The sequence below is a fragment of the Mesocricetus auratus genome, unplaced genomic scaffold, assembly GCF_017639785.1.
Source record: "Mesocricetus auratus isolate SY011 unplaced genomic scaffold, BCM_Maur_2.0 Super-Scaffold_100001, whole genome shotgun sequence".
In the NCBI taxonomy this organism is placed as follows: domain Eukaryota; kingdom Metazoa; phylum Chordata; class Mammalia; order Rodentia; family Cricetidae; genus Mesocricetus; species Mesocricetus auratus.
The window spans coordinates 11,325,286-11,342,007 of NW_024429187.1; the positions used below are offsets into that span (position 1 = coordinate 11,325,286).

The 16,722-nt window shown below is 42.3% G+C and overlaps 1 protein-coding gene across 23 annotated transcripts in view; it reads right to left on the reverse strand.

Moving 5' to 3' along the window:
* Positions 1–16,722, reverse strand: part of C2cd5 (C2 calcium dependent domain containing 5) — a 95,129-nt gene that overhangs the window by 7,931 nt on the left and 70,476 nt on the right. For 14 of the 23 annotated variants that reach the window (XM_040743570.1, XM_040743568.1, XM_040743569.1 and 11 more), the window contains 10 exons: positions 16,076–16,216; positions 13,316–13,379; positions 12,989–13,050; positions 12,683–12,781; positions 12,000–12,089; positions 11,449–11,536; positions 11,243–11,329; positions 2,751–2,801; positions 1,790–1,891; positions 372–562 (listed from right to left, as the gene is read on the reverse strand). In XM_040743570.1, the coding sequence (XP_040599504.1) occupies positions 372–562; positions 1,790–1,891; positions 2,751–2,801; positions 11,243–11,329; positions 11,449–11,536; positions 12,000–12,089; positions 12,683–12,781; positions 12,989–13,050; positions 13,316–13,379; positions 16,076–16,216 (975 nt within the window). The remainder of the gene's footprint in view (positions 1–371; positions 563–1,789; positions 1,892–2,750; positions 2,802–11,242; positions 11,330–11,448; positions 11,537–11,999; positions 12,090–12,682; positions 12,782–12,988; positions 13,051–13,315; positions 13,380–16,075; positions 16,217–16,722) is intronic. The other 9 variants (XM_040743562.1, XM_040743549.1, XM_040743560.1 and 6 more) reach the window with 2 other exon arrangements.

Genomic DNA, 16,722 nt, shown 5'->3' on the forward strand with positions numbered 1-16,722 from the left:
TCTGAACATACATCTACCACAAAATACATCATTTCCAAATGTGGTTCCTGAAAAACTGCTATTTAAACATATCTCAGAAAAGTAACTAGAGAAAGCCTATGTCCTGTCAGGGCAGTTTTAAATCTTGGATCAAATATAAGAGAAAGTTGTTTTACAATAAGGATCTAGAATTTCTGCAAACAAATGGGCTTCAAGCAGCTACAACTCTTATAAAATGAATTACTGTATGAAATGTAAGTTTTATACAAAAATCCATCTGCATAGGCAGGTAAAAGAAAAGCATCTGTGTTATTTAGAAGAAAACATAACTGAAAATTTGGTTTTATTAGTAACTCTTTCAAGAAAAAAAATTGAAAGTTTTGTAAAGTTACCTCCCGGAGAGAAGTAGTTTCTCTAATAAAAAACATGTTAATGATGCCGAGATATTTTGTTATCTTTGCTCCAGGGATGAAAGAAAGCGGCGTCATCTTAACTACCCCAACTGTGGAACTTGCACAAGGTGGAGCAGAGCGATTCCGGAAATTTCCATCACCCATGGGACTTGCTTTCTCAACCGTCACAGCTAAAATGGAAGAAATAACAGAAACATTAAGAACAGACATTAGAAACTGGATAATCCCCTAAGGTTTCCAAACAAGTGGTGACAACATTCAGCTGTCTGTGAGACTAAGCCATGTCATGAAAGAAAAGAAATTGTCATGCACCACATGCAATTTAGAGAGAGAGAGAGAGGAACATGAGGAGATGCTGGAATGGAATTCTTTGGGAAGGAAAATGGCATTCCTGCAAAGGAAAATGTTGATGCAGTGTAGCTAGACACACAATGATCGTTACACAGTGGAGAAGGAAAAGCGCCAGAGGTAAGGTAGCTGCTGTAGAAACGAATATCCAAGGAGAGTGTGAAAGTTGTTACATTCCCAGTACGTTTTCCACCTGTGTCCGGACTACGCCATCACTGCTGGCTTGTAGGCAGCCTAGGTAACACTAGGTGTGATAGATACATCTCTGGTATTTCTTTCCCACATTTGTTTCATTAAATAGCTGTGTAACTTTAAACCTTGACAAGCAATCTTGGCTCTCTAAAAGATGCTTTGGGAAGTAACAGGTAAAATAGTTACCACTACTTAGCAATAAGCCACATCCCTCTTAGTAGTCACCACCACTTACTAATAACTGCAATAAACACACATCCCTGTGTTTTTCTAACCTCACAACCAGACACAGGGTCACCATCATGCCCGTTTCCACAGGAGGAAAGCAAGGTCACCTCGTTCTTAACTTAGCACCTCTAGGGATTGAAATATGATCTCACTGATCTATTTCTTCTATCATCCCCTTTAAAATGTAAACTCACTTAAGCATTGTTTTATCAAAATCTGCCAAAACCCAGGATGTAAAGCTATCTCTCTCAAGTGTAGCAGTAACACAAGCTGTCCACTCTGTGAACACACCTGATCCTTTCAGTACCCTGTCATTCAGTCTGCAGTGCACGGGGTCCTGCAGGAAAGCTGGCCACACCCTCCTAGACAGTGATGGAATGTGCATCCATGCACTTGCAGAAAGTTTCCCAAATAGTAAAATTTAAAAGACAATTCTACAGCTAAAAGTAACCACTGAGAGGCTCTGTAGTAACTTCTCACAAATGACCACGCATCTGCAGCTTTCACACTCAAATACATGACTGATTGGCAATGTTGTTGTTACTAGGCAGTAAGGTCTAGCCTTCACCACTGGGAAATCAGGGATATGCTTCTCAGGTCATCAGAACGTGGTAGAAACATCCGCCTACTTGTCTTAATTGATCCGCGCCTTATGGTCTGAGCTTTCAGTTTAATGAGCTCTATCCAGCTGCTGCATCTGTCTGCAAAGGAACTGTAATCAACTGACGTCGCTGAAAACACAGACAGAAAACAAAAGAAAACACAAAGAAAAAATATGGATGACGTGTCTTACTCGCCATAATCCTCCTCGATGACGTAACTTAACTTCGCGGTGGCTTAGGGAAAGAGTGACCTTTCCAGGCCAGACAGGGGAGGGGGAGGCAGTGAGGGGTAGAGCTTAGACATTCAAGTGCCCAAACCCAGTAAGGCTGGGGGAGAGCCGAGTGCACGACTCTGTGCTCTCAGGGGACTAGCGCAGTCCACCTGACGCACGAGCAGAGCACAGGCTGTCAGCTGCTCCCACTCTCCTCCTTGTAAGAGTTAGCTGCTTCTATTTGATTTAATGTATAGTCCAATTTATAATCAACCCATTATGAGCAATCCCCTTCCCCACTTTAGCCAGAAATCAAAACTACAAAAGAATGAGTGTTGAAAACATAGGGGAAAACAAAAACAACAACAAAAGCCCCACCACCTCACTAGCTGACCTATTTCTTACTAAAGTATCTTCTTTCCACCATCAATAACCCAGCTACCAAACTGGCAAGACCACCAAAGGGTACTGTCAACCACTTTGCTTCCAGGTCTCATTTCCGGGGGGAACAGCTAGCATCCCTTGAACAAACAGTAACATTTACACTGCTACCATTTATAAAACCTTACAGAGCTAAAACTTTGGAAACTAGGAAAACTATTTAAAAACTAAAAAATAATAACAAAGTAAATAACGAATTTTTAAAACATTACAAATCCAATAAAGCTGTATCTGGGGTCTATTCACTGTCCAGTGCATTCCTAAGCCTGTAATTGTACGTCTACTGAACCACAACTCCACACGAACGGTCACTGTGCTTAGTTAGGCAAACTCACCTCTCTGTGCAGCTGGTGTACCTGAGTTAGAGCTCGCACTCTCCAGGTGTTCTAGTAAGACAATACGAACAGCATTAGCTCGGATGCTAAGCACAAGCCGGCACCCCTTCCCTGCTGACAGTTAATGTCTTCTGTGAGTCCAAAGAACAGAATAAGTAAATTCTTATGGCTTCATTACAAAGGCAAACCAAACACAAACATTAGGGTCTGAATGCAGTCCCTTTACCTGAGAACTAGCCCCGTTAATAAACACCATGCCAAGCGGGTTGCTTGCTATGACACACAGTGAGTTTCTGGAGAAAAGACTGACAGCAGCATGCTAGCAGAATGGTGGCAGAGGTAAGATTGGACAGAAGAAAGGGCAGTGTGCTGGGGGCTCAGAGGAGAAAAATGGAAGGCCATGTTCTGGGGGAGGGTGAGAGCTAGTAAGTACCAGGAGAATCCACATACCAGGTAACCACCCATGCTCCACACATACCAATCCTACCTCCTAGTGAAGGCCCTCCTCACCTCAAACTTCCCCATCTGACTGTACCAACAGCTCCCTCTGGTGGTAGTGAGACTTTGTGGTACTGAAGGGTGATGGACAGACAGACCTCCAGACAGATGGCTAGGAATCCCAGAACCTCCCACACTGAACCACACCCTTCCTAGCAGACAGGAGAGCAGCACCCAGACAGGTATGTGCTATGCATGTATATGTAAGATACTCTACGGATGCAAAGGCGCTATGCATATAAAATGTAGACATATATAAATACACTTTGTGCTCTCTCTGAACTACAATATTTACATTTGTTTCAAAGAATTGTAAAGCTGAAAAAATAGTTCATTAGAAACACTAAGAATTATCTGGGACATCCAATTTTTTTAATTATCAACTAAGTAAATACATTGATCTTTTGGTAATATTTTCAAACTAATAAAATTTACTCAAGATATGATTTGTATAGAGTGTTGTAATAAATGGAGTGGCCCTCTCATCTGGTAGGTAATACTGAAGAGCACGCAATAGTTAGCGGTCCTCCGAATGTGGCGTTGATTAATAAAGGCATCACTGGCTGCAGGCCTCAGATGACTGGGAAGGTACCATGCTACAGACATGTCTGAACATCAACATCATGTCCACAGACTACATACCTAACTGGTACAGTCTCAGGAAACTGAGGAACTTAGCGAGCCAGGAGATGGTGACACAGGGAAAAGCAGGGAGGCACTGACATGTATCCAGAGGCTCAACAGTCTCTAGACACCACAGACATTCTTCAATGCTCAAGGAGACTTTTAGCACACGTGGAGGAACACAGTCATCATTAACATACTTGCTATGATCTTAACTCCTCTGTTACACAAATGTTCAAGGCCAGCTGGTTTGGGGACAAGTGAACTTTGGTACCTCGGTCCAATTTGCACACCTTAGATACATCAAAGTCCTCAGACCCTTGGCCCCTTCCAAATATAGTCTGGCTTCCCAGGTAACAGACTCCCAAACAAGAAGGTACTACAACTGTATGCAGTCTGATTCATCGACACACTAGTAACTCTAATTAACAATCAAACAGTAAGCAATCTCCAGGCCATTTCTAAATGAAGGACAACAGATTTGGTTATTTCTCATTAAGCATCATTCAGGGTCAGATAGGGAGATAGCACTAAATTCTGCATCATCTGTACATCTACATGGAGGATGAGACAAGCAGTTCTCATATGAGAGCCCACTCCATCTGCAAAAAGCTGTTCTCAAGACACACAGCACTCCATGCTTTTACACTTTCTCGCACGTGTTTGCGTGTGTGTGTGTGAACATGCCCACCTGAGCAGTTAAGGAACAGCCTGCAGAGGGCACGCTTCCTCCTTCAATCATGAGCACTGGGGATGGAACTCAGACTGGTCACCAGACCTGGTGGCAAGCACCCTTACCCACTGTGCATTGCTCTGGCCTGCTTCTGATACTTTAAAAAAGTCGTCACCACTGGGCATGGTGTTCATGCCTGTTATCCCAGAAGTCTAGGTCAGTAAGACTACTGGATATTTATAGTCAGTCTGGGCTACATAAAACGTACCAGATCAGTCAGTGCTACATAGCACAAGAAGATCATGTTAGCAAACTAAAAACAAAACAAAAAGTTACCATTAAGTTATAACTCTATAACTCCCAGAGAAATAAATCTAACCAGGGAAAGCAAATAAGGTTACAGATTATTACTCTCTTAGCTTTTTCTAACAATACTTAGCAAGCCCTATGTCCACAAATTTGGAGACTAAAACAAACACAGGGTAAAGAATGGGCTAACAGAGACAGGCATATTAATGACCAAAATAACAGCACAGGTGGCAAAGACTTTTCCTTCTTCTGTTCATACACTTCTGAAGTTCTTTTCAGCAGTCTGTCCTAGCCAGAGACAAAAGCATCTGTCAACTGTAGCTCCTCCAAGGTACATGGTGACATTTTGTTACCATGAGAACAGTATCACAGCTGGTTATGCCAGATGGCTCCATCCTCCAGCGAAATTGGTACCACTGTAAAGGGTCAGTTTTGTCCTTCCTCCACACCCAATGCAGCAAGAAGGTCATTCCAAGTTGCCAGAACCTGATGTGGGCCTTTCCAGCCTCCAGAACCCACAGCCAGTAAGTTTCTCATCTTTCTAAGTTACCTTGTGTTCTGGACTGATGTGGGATAATGCTCTTGCTCACTGTAAAGATTTGTCACTCATATTGGTTTAATAAAATGCTGATTGGCCAGTAGCCAGGCAGGAAGCAGAGGCGGGGCTACCAGACTAGGAGAATTCTGGGAAGAGGACGGAAGAGACACAGTCACCAGCCAGACACAGAGGAAGCAAGGTTAGAATGCCTCACTGAGAAAAGGCAACAAGAGCTACGTGGCTAAACATAGATAAGAATTATGGGTTAATTTAAAATTTAAGAGTGTGTTAGTAACAAGCCTGAGCAATAGGCCAAATAATTTATAATTAATATAAGTCCCTGTGTGTTTATTTGGGACTAAACGGCTTGAGGATCAGGCAGGACCAAACCCTCCGTCAACATGTGGTGCCCAAACATTTGGCAACAATTTCCATGTAAAATCTGATAAAAGCTTAAAAAGGGATTCTAAACAAACAAACAAACAAAAAAGAACAGAATCAAGCTTGGCTTTTTGGCAGCAGCACTTACTCGGGTGGGCTCTGTTTGCTAGAGGCAAGCAGAAGCTTGGCTCCTTTACGAGAGGTTTCCTGATCAGTGTTAGCAGCAAAAATAGCAAGGCTCTTTTAAGAGGCCCTGCTACCAAACAATTAAATGATGTGTATGAGCAGCCAGCGGCACACTTCTTGATGGTGACATGGACCTAGAAACTCTGCAGAGTTGTGGCATTAAACATATCTTCCACCAGCATCTCCACCATGAATCTAGACTCAGGAAGCCAAGGATGGGGAGGAGCCAGCAGCCACTTCAATCCTAGCCTGCAGCTTAGCAGATTAAAAAAGACTCATGTGGTCAGAAAAAGATAGACACAGTGAAGACCGAGAAAGGGTACCAAGCCAGGTGACTAAACAGAGATAAGAATTATGGGTTAATTTAAGTTGTAAGAGTTTGTTAGTAATAAGTGTGAGCGACTGGCCAAACAGTTTATAATGAACACTAAGTCTTAGAGTGGTTATTTGGGAACTGGCTGGTGGGATGAGAATCCTCTATCTAACTGGATAGAAGGGACTGCTACAATGCAGATCACTAACTCTAGTGGCCCCTCACTTCGCATAATTACAGTTCATCAGTCGTCTTTACCATAAATATTTCCAGAGTGAACATTTAAAAAAATTATCAATATAATAAATGATTGGATACAGTTTATATATAAAAGCTCGCTTAATGATTAAGTTAATGATGAATCTAAAGGTAGCTATAAACCTATCCATAATGCTACTTAGATCTGGATGAACTGATAAAGACATTGCCATATAAGAGTTGAAAATTATCAACGCATAAAGATAGAAGTAACAGCTCCGATTTGAATAGTTTGCAATGGAAAACCAAAAGTAAGCTATCAGTAATGTATAAATTCAGTAACACACAATGAACTCCCATGTGGGTCCCTACTGCAACTGAAGACAAACACCCTGAACTATTTTCCTCTTCTGAGTTCCCAGTCCCAGTCCTGCACCACTTCTGGGTATCTTCTTCAGACTGTGCCTGTGTCCGCCTTCTAAACACCGTCACTTCTCCACAACAGCCTAGGTCTTTCTCCTTGCTTTGCACTCCCTGCCTCTTCTGCCCCTCTGTCCGTCCGTCTACCTGCCTGAAGACGCTGAGAGGGAAGCTACCCTATGCCTGCTTCCACTGATAAACCCTTGCGTCCTGCCACCCATCTCCTGAATGAGCTACGCACCTGTAGCTGCCTCTCGCACTCTAACATCTCAGGTGGGTCTGCCTCAGCCTCCGAGCTCTGGGGTTCCTCCCGGTTTGTCTCTAGTTTTCAGATTCCTCATTCGCGACCCCGATAGCATCTCTCCCCTGCCACTGCTTTGGCTATCCAACTATATGAAGATCATTTACAGACTCTCTTTATTGGTGTCAGTCACATTCTGATCATAATGTCAAAATATACAGTTTTTAAAAGCAGACTGTGCCCCCTCCCCGCCCCGCCATGCTAGCGCACCTGTTACTGAGCAGGAAGGACGAAGCTGCGCAAGGCAGTACAGGGACAGGTAACAGGGTATGGAAAGGCCCTTGTCAGTGCTTTTGCAAACAAAAACCAAGCTATCCTAGCTAAACCTTTCCACAGTATTAGACTGTCAATATCTAAATGATAGAACAGATTATATTTGTAACATATTTGAGATATGTTTAAAGTAGTATATGCTTTAGTCCATCACCTCACTGTAACTAATATCTCAAGATCTAGGTCTTCAGATTTTTTGTTTTGTTTTTAATTTTATGTTTTTGAGACAGGGTTTCTCTGTGTAGCCTTGGCTGTCCTGGAACTTGATCCATAACCCAGGATGGCCATAAACTCACAGACATCCTCCTGACTTTGCCTCCAAGTGCTGGGATTTAAGACATAGGCAACCACTGTGTGTGTGTGTGTATGCATATATACACATATATCTTCAGATTTTAAAGTAGTGTTAACCTTTTACAAACATTAAAGCACAAAATTATTGAGCTCATCCACACTCTGTGAGAAAAAAATCTCATTTAAAAAATTTTTACCCAGAATAGCTTCACTTAGATTCTCCATTTTTTACTATATTCATCTCTCCCTATAGTATCATTTTAAAGTACTTTTTAAAAGTGCAAGAAAAGCCTGATGCGTGGATACTGATGAGGCTAAGCGATCATGATAGTGTAGGGTTGGTGCTAGTCATGCTTTCCTATAGCCCTGCCTCCCAAGAAAAGCTCCGTGGTGACACTACCCCATCTATGTTCCTCCTAAGACCCTGACAGTCTTCACATGACAGTCTTTAAGAAATGACTGAAATCAGCACCTTTAGTAACTATCAAGGTGACACGGAGTCAGCCAGAAATCTGAGACCAATAAATTGTTTTGCTTTGAAAAACAAAACCAAGTTCATCATGAAAGGAAAAACTGACCACAGCTAAACAAGTCAGAGCCCGGCTTACTCTGCCCGGTGAACTGGGACAGGTAAGTGTGGTGAGAGCAGGACTTGACATCTGCCCTTGTGATAACAAGAAATACGAGAGTGTTATTCAACAGCAAAGATGCAATTGCTAACAAACATCCTATTCTTGGCTCTTCAAACTACTCCCCTGTCAACATAAAGAGGTAAGTAATAAATCCCCTTGCCCCTGTTTTAAGAACATGAATGGTAAGTACAAGTCAATGTCTGAGGGAGCAGCTAGTGCCTGGGCATTCTTCCTAACAACCCTGCCTTCCTCGACAGTGCTAAACTTAGATTGTCACACTCTCTCAATTCTAGTCAGCACTGTCATGCTACAGTACATAAATGCCCTATCCATGTGAGAAGACCCCTGGTCTGGTCTTCTGACTTTTACAACCTACCTCACCCCACATCTTTCAAATTACCTTGAAATAACTTTTAAAGACATACTTAAGCCATGTATGTCCTCCTGAAAAGACGGAGGAAGTAAAGACAATCTAGACTGCAACACAAGCCAGATCTATGCAGACTTAAAGTACTCACTGGAGGCGTTCATGTCCAGGAAAGCACAGGCGTTCCCATGGAGCACTGGGCGGCACACATTTTCACATGTGTTAGTAAACAAAGTGGCTTTGGTATTAGGATGGCAATGAAGGTGGTATGGTGTGCCTCGATGGTTTTCAATGCTTTCAAACTTGAGAAACCCTTTCTCAAGCACTATCTGGAAAGCCAATATTGTAACCATGGAGCTGAAGATCTCATTGCACACCCTCTTGCCAGCACCCCTCACCCCGCCCCCCAAGACTGCTCTGAAAGACGGAGACCTTAGAGAAGAACTTGACTTGCTGGCTTAACTAACTGGAGTTTCTTGGAAACACTGCTAATTATGGGGAGCTCTCTGGCCTTGAAGATGAATTCAGCATCTGATTTACTTTTTTCTCCTTGAGGCAGGGTTTCTCTGTGTAGCCCTGGTTGTCCTGTACACCAGGCTTGACTCAAACTCAAGAGAATTGCCTGCTTCTGTTTCTCAAGTACTGGGATTCAAGACGTGTGCCACTCCAATACAAACGTGGTAACAGTCACAGAACCATGAAATATAGAATCTGAAGGAATTTTAAAAACTTAATTTCAAGGCTAAAAGGGAGTATAAAACTTTTCAGATTTCCAGCATGAGAAGCCAAGGCCCCCAGTCAGTCGACTTGCACACCTGCTCAACACAGCGCTGCAGACAGACATTTCTGCCCCTTCCCCTCCACCTCAGGCCCTCATGCAGCCTGCTACAAAGAGCTGTAAACACCTGGGGTAGTTCACAAGAGAGACACTATTCAAATGATTCGTCCATTTTCTTAGTTCACAAAATGTCATTTCACTAATACCGACCACATAAGTAGTACTTGTAATTGACACTGCAACATTCTGGAAGCCATCAGTATGGATAAGGCAGACTTACAAACTTATCCTAATCTTCTGCCACATCCAGTCAGCAATGACAGCATGGTTAAAAGTCAGCTAATATGTACCCCAACGGCATATACTCTTGTAGATTAGCAACAGGGTAAGCCTTTACTAACTAGGTTTTAGGGGTGGTTCCTCATTGCAGAACTTTCTCTTTCCATCTCCGAAAAGAGCAGCACCTAAGGAGCTCAAGATCTTTTAAGACTTATTTATCATATGTTAGTGCTCTGCCTGCGTGTGTGCCTATGCTCAGTATGGGTACCTGACAAGCAATGAGGCCAGAAGAGGGCATCAGACCCTCTGGAACTAGCTATAGATAGTTGTGAGCTGCCATGTGGGTGCCGGGAACCAAACCTGATCCTCTGCAAGACGTTGAGCGCCCTTAACCTCTGAGCAATTTCATCAGTCCCTCAAAAAGATTCCTAACAGTAATATTTTCTTCCCCAGAAACTATGTTTACTCAGAAACCTTTGAATTGGGTTTCCTCTTTTTCTTCCGATGAAATTAAGGAATGTGAAGACTTTTTGTATAAGTGCTAAATTAAATTGGAATTTAGCTAGTGACACAAGAAAGATAACCAACACTACCAGGTGAGGAAGTTCAGAATCAGAACGCGGCTTATCTCTTCAGATCTATGGACTATGAGGTAAACATATATTCCTACATGGACTTAGTGAGCGAGCGCGCGCACGCACACACAGTGTTTTATACATAATTTGTTATCAAATAAAAGTATTCATAGATAGAAACAACGTCAAGTGTTATGATTATAGTAATTAATTTTATTTTAAATAATAAATCAATTATTTCTCAATTAAAAACTTCAGGGAAAAATACAACCTATGTTTACTGATTATGTACTATAAGATTAGATGCAACAGTTTTGAGAAGTTATACTAAAACAAAAAGAGAAATAAAGAAAGAAGCAACCCTTCCATTATTTTCTACAAACTGTAGAAATCAAAAGTTTTCCCACTGAAGGGAAATTATTTTGTATTTGAAAAACTGTCAATTTCCTATAAAAACAATGTCCTTCATTACAGCCATTATATAAAAGATGGAAACATTCATGGCTTACCAGAAAGTAAAGGAAAATCCAAAAATGTTTAAAACTTCGACTAGAAGAAAACTTACCAGACAGAATACCAAGTACACAATATGTAAGTATTTACACTGGGAAATTCAAATCTGCAAACGTAAAACCTCAGTAGAACTCAGGTGAAAGACTGGAACATCACAAAAATGACCTTCCCAGTTTATGAACGTCACAAAAATGATGTTCTCAGTTTACAAACATCATAGGTGAAGAAAGAACACTGTCTCCCCCATTTACGCACATGGTGAACACACGGTGACAGATGGAGGACAGACCCCTCAGCTGACTCTAGGGACCCACGCCATTAGCTTCTCCTACTGACCAACCTTTGGCTGCTGGGAAAGCGTGAGAAGGCAGCGAGTCTGAGCAGAGCTCCAGGGGGAACTGCAGCATCTCTTCGTTATCTGCAGAGGCTTGAGAGGCAAACACACCGACGGTTACTGAGAAGCCACCTACTGTTCCAGTTTTAAACCTAAGAGCCCACCACACAGCACACAAACGTGAACTTTATTTCCCAGATGTGAAAATTTACCTCTCTGTAGTGACTTTTCAGCATGGGCTTTTGTGGTCTGTAAGGCCTGGTTTTTATCAAAAGTTATTGCAACTGCTGTGACTGTAACCTAGAATTACAGAGACAAACATGACTATTAGGAAAACACTCACTAGTAAAATTAAATTTCTTACAATTTGTTACAGCACCATGGGACAACTGCATCAGCTGACTAGTGTGCTCTTCCTGATGAAGACTCTCACCTGGGATTCTATGTAAATTCGGATGTTCAACGTGTAGAGCTAAACCTAGACATTTCCCAAAGAGCCTTCTCTGAAAGACAGGGACTGTTAAAGTCGTGAACAATGAGCCCCATTCTGTTTGCTGTGTCCTCAGTGGGAGGACTCATGAGAATCCCCTGCAGATCAGCAATAAGAAAACTTAAATACACAGCCTGATACATGCTAACATACAACTTCAGGTAGCCTGACTTAAAACACTGTGCAAAGTTACTTAATTATGATAACATTAGACTAAAACACATCACAAAGGGCTAGAAGCCTCTTCTAAGATCAATGGCACCTTCAAGTTACCTGGATTAACTCGTCTTCAGGCAGAGACACCGTAAAGTTCACATGGCAGAGGCAGCAGGGGGTCATGGAGCGGAGTTTGAAATACAAGCTCTGTTTGAAAGAGAGGACTGGTAAGTGAAGTCTTCACTTCATGCTCATGATTCATGGCGTTAATTCTGTCCAGGGACATTCCATCTCACAAAATGAAAACCAAGAGAGGAAAGCCAAGCTGGCCACCTCTCTGTGAGAGCAGCGTCAGTGACTGGCTGGCAGTAAGGCTGAGTGCTTACAGTACGTGACCATGCACACAGAGGACATGAGGAGCAGGCACGGCTATCCTGGAAGGAAGGGGACTGAGGGGAGCCCAGTCACGGCATATACTGTAATGAGCTAACACAACTTTATGAAACCCACCAGTCTACGCCAGGACACGCGCCAATAAAGGGTTAATGTCTGCCAACAACTCAGGCTCTCTTAAAATCATTCTACAGATGTACTAGACTTTTCTGAAAGTTAAGCTACTAAATTAAATACCTTCTTTCATAACACTGTCTCTTAGGAGAGTGAGAACAAGCTAGTGCCTCACGGTGGTGGTGGCACAGGAGAGGCTGACAGGTCACAGAAACAGATGTCCAGGCACGTGAGGCACTAGGGACAAAGGACACTGGCCCACTTAACCTGGGTTCTGAGTAGCAGGCTCCTACCTTGAGCAAGTTCTCACACAGGCCGTTGAAGTTCTTATTGAGAGCTTGGTTAGTCAGGTTGAGGCTGCTCAGTCTGACCACTCTGACTGACGTGAACATCTAGGACAGGGGACAGAACAACATAGCATCGTGGTAGTTTTTTCCCTAAAAGTCTAATAATTGGTAAAAGTGACAAATAATAACTAATGAAATTAAAAAGGATAGTGTTTGCTAATTGCTACTAGTGGTCAAAAAAACAGGAGGTATTAAAGTGCAACTTCCTTATAAAGTGTATGGTATTTGTTTCAAATTAGTAAAAAGTTTTACCTGTATTTCTGATGTCCAATTATTTATGCCAGGCATAATTTCTGTATTACAACTATAAAAACCTGCCAAAACATAATTAAATTGTGGTATTTTATTGATTATAGTTATAGAAATGACAGATCTCAACAATAAAATCTAAATATAAAACTTGCATTACTTTTGACTGCATACTGAGTTCAATGCCAGGCTGAGATACACAAGACCCCATTTCAAAAACAATAAATGATTGAATTACTAAGTAACTAAACAGAATGCTAGCCCCCACACAAACAGGAATCAGAACCCTGATGCACACAGGCTTCATCTCAGCGTTAGCTTGCTGTGTACCTGAAGGAGGGGGAACGTCAGTAAGGAGGGAGTGCACATCCTCCATGGCATCGGCGTCATCAATCTGCAAACAGGAAGACAAAACTACCATATAACCCTTGAACATGGACGCGGTCCTGACTGCTAAAGGTTACTTTCAATGTCTGAAAAACAGGTTTAAGAACTAAGAAAATGCAGAGTCACTTCCCCCTGCCAATGCATTTAACATGGGGCTCAAGATATGGCTCAGAGTTAAGACACCACTCCTAGCAGACTGACATGGCAGCCTTAGCAGATCCAATGCCCCCTGTGGTAGTTTGAATGAGGACAGCCCTCACAGGCTCACTTTCTGAATACTTGCTTTCCAAATCGTGGAACTGCTTGGGAAGGATTAGGAGGAGTAGCCTTGTTGGAGGAGGTGTGTCATTCAGGGTAGGCTTTGGGGTTTCAAAAGCCCATGACATTCCCAGTTAGCTCTCTCTGCTCCCTACTCAGAGGTAAGGATGAAGCTCCTATCTGCTACTCCATCACCACACCAACCTGCCTACGGCCATGCTCCCTATCATGACAGCCATGGGCTCTTAACCCCCGAACTACAGCCTCAATTAACTCCCTTCTTCTAGAAGTTGCCTTGGTCATGGTGCCCTTCACAGTAATAGAAAAGTAACTAAGATACCCTCTTCTTGTCTCTGCAGATACCCACACATATGTTCACACACGCACACACACACACACACAAATACATGCATATAAACAATAAATAAAAATGCAAAATGAAACAAATTCCAACATCAGCAAATTTCCCCACAGTAAGAACTCCAAATAATTCTAAGTGAAATCTTTTATATATATTTAAAGAATACTGAAGTTATGTTTACATACTTTTCAAAATGCTTGTTAAAAACACCCATATATAGTATAAACAGGCCTAAATAAAATGCTTGTTAAAAACACCCATATATAGCATAGACAAGCCTAAATAAAACCATATACCCTTCCATCACAACCTTCCACAGCCACGTTCATGTCTACTTCAGCCTGGCTGCCCAGTCACAGCCACACCTCAAGTCACAATTCCCCAGGCACTACACAAGCAGGACCACAAGCATCCCCTCTCTCCCTTCTCTTACTGAATCTGTGCCTTGCCCTCATCTTCTGGCCACACTGGAAGCCTTTTTCTTATGTGCCTCTGCCCAACCAGGATCCCAGCACCTGACACATCAGTTATACTCTCGACCAACATTCAAGTGACGCTCAGCCCCACCTCGCAATCCTCTTTCACCAGACCTGAAGCAGAGTCAGTCCTAACAATCCCCATCTCTTACAAGCTCCAGGAAGTGCTGATGTTACAAGTGTCCATGGTAACTTGTAACTTGCACAGCCTCAGAGTCTATGACTTCTTTGAGCCACCCAGCTTCTCCACTGATCTCTCTTCTCCCCATCTCAAACTGCAGAACAATGAAGGACACACTACTACTTCTGAAATGAAAACATATCTCAGGGCCAGAGGGATGGCTCAGCAGTTAGGAGCACATATTGCTCTTGGAGAAGATACAGCTTCCATTTGGAGGTTCATAACAAACTCCTGTAACTCCATATCTGGGAACCTAGATCTCTGTGTCCTCAGGGGGCAGCTGCAAAAACTCAGGAAGGTGCACACACATATACATGAATACAAAACAAATGAATAAACAACACAAAAAGCCCCTCGTCTTACTTTAACTGCTCCACCTCTCATGGGCGATGCCCTTAGGACAGTAAAAGGCACTATTTGGAACTCCCATCTCTAATCTCATCCCAACACAATTCTACTCCCAGCTTCCAGAGTCACTGGGTTAAAGCACCGGATTCTACTCACTAATGTTTTTCTCACAACATGCATGTGTCATTCATTTCCCTCCATTTTACAGTAAAAAGATGTCCTGTCTCTCCTAAAGCTACTCTCAGGGAAGGATGAGGGCTGTGGTCAGCCAGTCTCCAGGAAAGGAGCTGAAGTGCTCTAAGTGTCTTGATAAAGATGTCAGAAGTGTCTCCTGCACTCAACAAGAACACAGTGCTCAACATTCAATCAGATTATTACACACTGCATATAGCAATACTTACCAAATACCATCATAAACAGTAATAACAGTATTGTAAAGAACAGTACATTCTCTGATTTAAAGTCATTCAAGTTTATAAAAATACCTTCAAATGTTTACTATCATAGGTGAGTGAACCGTCCCCAGAATGCAGAATCCCCTTCAGATTCCAGTGCTCCAGACTCTGATAGCTACTGATTTAAAGAGTTGAACATTCCTACTCCTAAACTCCAAAGCCTAAAATGCTCAAAATATCCACAACTTGTAACGTGAACTTTATAATTTTTTCTTTTGGGGGTCAGGGGACGGGGGACAGGGTCCCATATAGTTAGTTTATGGCCTTAAACTAACTCTGCAGTCTGGAGAGGCCAGATTACAGACGTAAGCACCATGGCCAGCTGCCACAGAGTTGCGGATCATGCACACGGCTCAGCTCTATCCCCAGCCCAAAACTTGGAATTCCTGGGCCATTCAGAGTTTACATTTTTGATGACGGTTGCTCACCTTGTCTGTTACTGAGTGGCTTCAGAGCTATCTACAGTTCAGCATCTGTTACCCAGTGCTATCTTCATGCCTGTACTTTCTACTATCTCCCTGTACTTGTGAGACTTGCGGTATGAGTTGTCACATTAGTTTAGAACTCAATTACAAAGTATTCATCCTCTCAGACTTTCAGAACATCATTCCAACAACACATTACCTCTAAAACAAACGCGTCTTTTTTCCCATGTGAAAGGTCTAATTCTGTGACTTCATCAGAACTTTCTGATTGCGATCTTAAAAGTCTTGAGCGCTGTCTAGGTTCTGGGATGGGTGATCCTATAATCTCTTCAGACACCTCCTGAAAGACATGCAATTATGTTTGGCTTTAAAGTTTTATATTAACAGGCAGCTTCCCAAGGAGGGACAAAAAAAAGCACATGATACATTCAGTGCACTCTATGTTTACGTTTCACCTTTTGGATTACAGAATACACAAATATCTCCTCTCATCTACAAAGCAGGTTACCAGTCAAAGGCATAACAAGGTCAAGATGACACCTAGTGTGTAGACAGGGAACCACAGTGAGTGCAGAGCCTCCCCACGCCAGGCTGCAAGTATTTCTACATACTCCATGTATTTTCTATGAAGGGTTTAAGTACAGCGGTTATATAAAGATTTAACAATTTGCCAGGAAAGAGTCTCTCTTTCCGAGCTCTCCCCAGTAAAATGTGAAGAATAAGAAATGCAAGTGTATATGACAAGATAACATATACACATATAAATGCATGTACAAGCTATACAATTTACCATGCTAAATAGTCTTCAATAGCAACAAAACTGATCTTCTGCAATCAATGTATGAC